A 5,082-nucleotide genomic window follows, 5' to 3' on the forward strand; every position below is an offset into this window, starting at 1 on the left:
ACTTAACCTGAAGCAGGAGCAGCACGTGGTTAATTGCAATATCTAAAGTGTTATACATTTGAGCAAGAATCCAAGTTAGCACTCCAAGTCGAAGCACATAGAGATTCGGTATCACTGGATCACAGATACTTTGGAACAGAAGGTGTTACAGCTTGAGAAGGTCCACACGGACAATAATGCGTCAAACATGATGACTAAGGCTTTACTTAAGGGCGAGTTTGAGGTTTGTAGAAACCAGGCTGGCTTGAAGAAGGTGAATCCCTCTTAGGTCGAAAAGTGGAAGTTTTGATGGAATTTCCTCTCAGGACTTGATTGGTCATGAGCCTCACTCGACCGGTCGTGGGTGGCGCTCGACCAGTCGAGTGGGGCTCGACTCAAAGTCCATCGACCATTTGACTATTTTCTCCGAGGTGCTCGACCAATCGAGGGAGGTGCTCAACCGGTCGAGTAGGCCGCTCGACCGGTCGAGGACATGCTCGACCAATTAAGTTTATGCAGATTTGAGTCCGAATCTTGTGCGTACTGCAGAAATCTGAGGCCTTTTGCAACAGGATACAGAAGGGAGTTTCCTAAACTATAAATAGGGGTGTCTAGGGCTTTTCTAGGCAATGCAAGAGGGTTTCCTAAAGCTTTACAAAGGTTTGTTAAAGAGTTTAGGGTTATCAAAGGTGTGAGAGAGAGAGAAAGAGAGAGGGAAAGCTTATGGAATGGAGGTTTTGCTCGTAGAGGTGATCTACTGTGCACTTGATATCTCAGCGCTTTTACGTCCTCATGATCAGTGAGATCTTTCCGTTTTCTTTTTATTCTCTTATTGTTTATCCACTCATGCGTGAGTGAAGAAGGTTGTAACGTTCTACTTCATAAAGGATTGTTAATCTGGACGAGGTCCCGTGGTTTTTACCTCTTTGAGGGTTTTCCACGTAAAAATATCTTGTGTGGTGTGGTTTATGCTTTGATTTATTTCATTGCTTTATTATTCCATAATTCTGGTTTGTTTTAGGAGGCTAGATCCTAAGGTTTTGTGCAAGGCCCTCAGCACAAGTCACAACTTGAACAACCATGGTGCCAATAATATAAAGCTCAGGTAGTGGAAATTGAATAACTAATACTCTGTTTAGCAAATTAACAAAACTAATTAAATGAAAGACACAAGAATGACATACAAAACTATCAATATATCGATTTTTTTTCCAGAAAGGTGGGAGCACACCACCTGTAACTTTGTTGATTTGATAAAAATGTATACAAACATGCAGGTGGGCTCCACAAAAAGGGGACATGCCTCGCCTATTATATAGCCATCAACATATACTTGAATACATTAGATACAAAAATATAAATATCATCTTTATTCTCTTACGCTTCTATTCCCTCGTGTTCTTTCACTCTTCTCCTAGCTCCAATCCTCTCAGTATCGATGCATTAGAATAAATGCCTCACATGGAAAAATCAACATAAGCATTTTATCAATAAATATAGTGAATTCTCTCATTCCATTCATCCGAAGTGCTAGAGTCCAAAAAAGGATTCCCATTCCCACTCCATATCCAACTCCAAAGCCAATCCACATTGATCTCCAATCATATTTGCTTTCTGATTGTGCCAATGGTGGTGATGCATGTGCCTCAACGTGTTCACATTTCTTTAACAGTGGAATGCCACATAATCCCGAGTTCCCAAGAAAAGATTTATCTGTGAATGTATTGAATTGCTGACCTTGTGGTATGCTTCCAGCGAGGAGATTTTGCGAAAGGTCCAATACGGCAAGGAAGTTTAGCTTTGTCAGCTGCCAAGGAATCTCTCCAGACACACTATTATGTGATAAATCTAATGACTCAAGAGCTTTAATGTTTCCGAGTGATGCTGGAATTTGGCCCGTGAAATGGTTATAAGACATATTAAGCACAACCAATGAGCTTAAATTCCCGACTGATTCTGGAATGTCCCCATGAAATTGGTTATTTGAGAGATCCACTACCGTAAAGGCAGTAAGGATCTTTACCAACTCCATTCGTAGCCCTTTACTCACTATAATCACTTTATCTTGATAGTATCCTTTGCCAAATGTTTTGCTAAGAAATTGAGATTGAGATTTGGTCTTCATCATTGCTTTCCAGCTCCTAAACATATTTGATGACAACTTACCTGTGAAGCTATTGTCAGAGAGATCAAAGATTTGTAATAGTGGAAATGTATGATTTGCTTGGGGGTGCTCAATGGTGCCATGAAATTTGTTGGATCCCAAGATGAGAATGTGCAACTGGGATAAATTTTCTATCCAGAAAGGGAAGTTGTCATGTATTTGATTGTTTCCAAGGTTTAACACCTCTAGCTTCTTGCACCTGGCCAAAGAACTTGGCACTTGTCCTTCCAATTGATTTCCATTGAGATCAAGTGTCTTTAGAGTGCATTCCTCTTTGAATGTTTGAAGCAACGGGCCATGAAATGCATTTCCTCCAAGATTCAACACAATGAGGGCATCACTGATTTGACCCAAACATGGTGGAATAAAACCATTGAAGTAATTGTGAGAAAGATCAAGGACTTGTAAGAAAGTGTAATTGCAAATAAGTGAGGGAACTTCTCCACTAAAATGATTGCTTGAAAGTGAAAAGAAAACAGAAGATATGAGAGGGATTGGGATTGAGCCTTTTAGCTTGTTAAAGCTTAGGTCAAGATATTGCAACGAGTTTGAAGAATTATAGGGAAATTGTTGCTCTAATCCCTCGAGAGCATTGTGAGAAAGATTCAAATAAAATAATGTATATTTTGCAAACTTCCATAGCCACTTTGGTATTTCACCATTGATGTTGTTGTTTGAAAGGTCTATGGAACTCATAGATTCTTGGTTTCTCAGGATGTTTGGAAATTTAGTAATGTTACAAGATCTCAAGGACAAATATTGAATCTGAGGGTAGGACATGGAGCTTGAATTGCTTCTATCATCATGGACTGAGAAGTTGTTATCTGAAAGATCCAGGGACAAGAGGTTCCTAAGGCTTTGGAATAAGCCAAGGTCCACATCACCACTGAAATTGTTTGATGAAAGAGAGAGGAATTGAAGCTTTGTGAGTAGAAAGATGGACATCGGAACAGGCCCCTCCAACTTGTTCTTATCCAAGATGATATTGTCTAGCAGAGAAGAGGATGGATTGCGGAACTCGCCAAGTTGACCACTCAATTGGTTTTCTTGAAGATACAGCCTTTTCAATGATGGAAGTGAAAACAATGATGATGGAATGGTCCCACTGAGTGAATTGTTGGACAAATCAATGATCTGTAGGACTGAAGAGGATGTGTATTGGAACGGGCCAAGTTGACCACTCAATTGATTATCTCGAAGATACAGCACTTGTAATGATGGGAGTGAAAACAATGATGATGGGATAGTCCCACTAAGTAAATTGTTGGAAAAGTCCAGCTCCATGCAATTATGAAGTGCGTTTCCATTCAAAGAAGGGATTGTGCCGTTGAAACTATTGTTGTAAAGTCTGAGCTCTGTGACCATTGTGAGTTGAAAAATTGAACTTGGAATGTGCCCCTCCAACTTGTTGTCATACAAGTGGATTATCTCAAGTAGTGAAGAGGATGTGTTTTGGAACTCCCCAAGCTCACCACTAAATTGGTTTCCCCAGAGATGAAGTTCTTGTAGTGATGGGAGTGAAAATAATGATGATGAGATTGGACCGCTGAAACCATTGGATGAAAGATCCAAATAAGCAAGCTGGTTTAGGTTGGCAAGAGAGGATGGCAATGGTCCGCTGAAACCATTCAATTTAATATCCAAATAAATGAGGTTGCTGAGGTTGGCAAGAGAGGATGGCAATGGTCCGTTGAGAAGTGAATTGAAAGATACATCCAGGGTTTGTAGGTTTGGCAGCCTGCAAATACTTTCGGGAAGTTTGCCATGTAATCCGCAACCACTGAGAGACAGTGATGTTAAATCAGAGAAGTTCCCAATGAAGTTAGGTATGGCTGAAGAGAGAGTGTTTCCACTGAGGTCAAGTTCAAATAGGGAATGGAGTCGGGAAAAGGAAGGATGGATGGGGCCTGAAAGACCACAGTTTCTCAAGCTCAACTTGCCAAGGTGAGGGAGTGCCGAGGATAAGGCCAGGCCCCACTCGTTACCTTCAACTGAGATTTTTACGTTGTCGAGATGGAGTTCTCTTAAACTCGACAGGTTTTGGACAAGTTCTCCAATGTTCGGGTTTTCGAGTTTCAGAGTATTGGAGTTCAAACCATTGTAATTTGTATTGTAAGATAGATCGAGGGACACCAAAGTGGTCATGCGGGAGATTTCCAGCGGGATTTGGCCATAAATTTTTGAAGAAGAGAGGTTGAGATGGGTCAAACTGGTGAGCTGCTCAAACCCAGATGGGATTGGAGAGCCATCAAAGTCATTGTAAGCGAGGTTTAGCTTCTGAAGGCTCTGAAGATGAAAGAGGCTTACAAAATCAATCCGACCGTAGATATGGAGCTCGCTGAGGTCGAGACTGGTCACATGACCAGTGGCACCATCGCACGTGATGCCTTCCCAAGAGCAGCAATCTCTGTTATCAGGATTCCAAGAGGAGAGTCTAGTGGTGTTGTAGTCATCAGAGAAGATAAAGCCCTGTTTCAAGTGGAGCAATGCAGAGAAGTGGTGTTCAATGCATTGGTGTTGGATTGACAAGACCTCACCGTCGTTGACACTGGCTAAGACAAAAGAGGAAGAGAAAAGGAGAGAAGAGAATAAGAGAAAGCTAACAAAGGAAGGGAGAATGGAGAAGAAGATTGGAAATGGAAAGGCTTTATTAGTAAGAGGGGAGAGCTGTAGGCGATCCATTTGATTTGGCTGGGGGATTTGTGATGGGGTGGAAAGATAATAGCTGGGGAGGCGTTATATAGGCAGAGGAAGGGACGCGGACGGCGTCCTAGCCCCGAACGGGCAGTTATGTGGGCATGCCCACTGTGATGCATCTTTACATCCAAGCCGTCCATTCCTTTTCTTATATATCATTTCAGGGCATGAACGCCAAAAAAGGCCGATCCAACGCTCAAGTGGACCATACCAAATAATAAAGCTTGGTTGCATTAAATGCA

The 5,082-nt window shown here is 41.7% G+C and overlaps 1 protein-coding gene across 1 annotated transcript; it reads right to left on the bottom strand.

Moving 5' to 3' along the window:
* Window positions 1–1,408: 1,408 nt before the first annotated feature.
* LOC131255273 (receptor like protein 22-like) lies at window positions 1,409–4,825 on the bottom strand. The gene has a single exon (XM_058255967.1). It carries the CDS (start codon window positions 4,823–4,825, stop codon window positions 1,409–1,411), a length of 3,417 nt encoding a protein of 1,138 aa, XP_058111950.1.
* Window positions 4,826–5,082: the final 257 nt, after the last annotated feature.

This window comes from Magnolia sinica, chromosome 9 (assembly GCF_029962835.1).
Source record: "Magnolia sinica isolate HGM2019 chromosome 9, MsV1, whole genome shotgun sequence".
NCBI lineage: Eukaryota > Viridiplantae > Streptophyta > Magnoliopsida > Magnoliales > Magnoliaceae > Magnolia > Magnolia sinica.

Coding starts and splice junctions, on each gene's coding strand:
- LOC131255273 (XM_058255967.1), bottom strand. CDS start 4,825: ATGGATCGCCTACAGCTCTCCCCTCTTACTAATAAAGCCTTTCCATTT.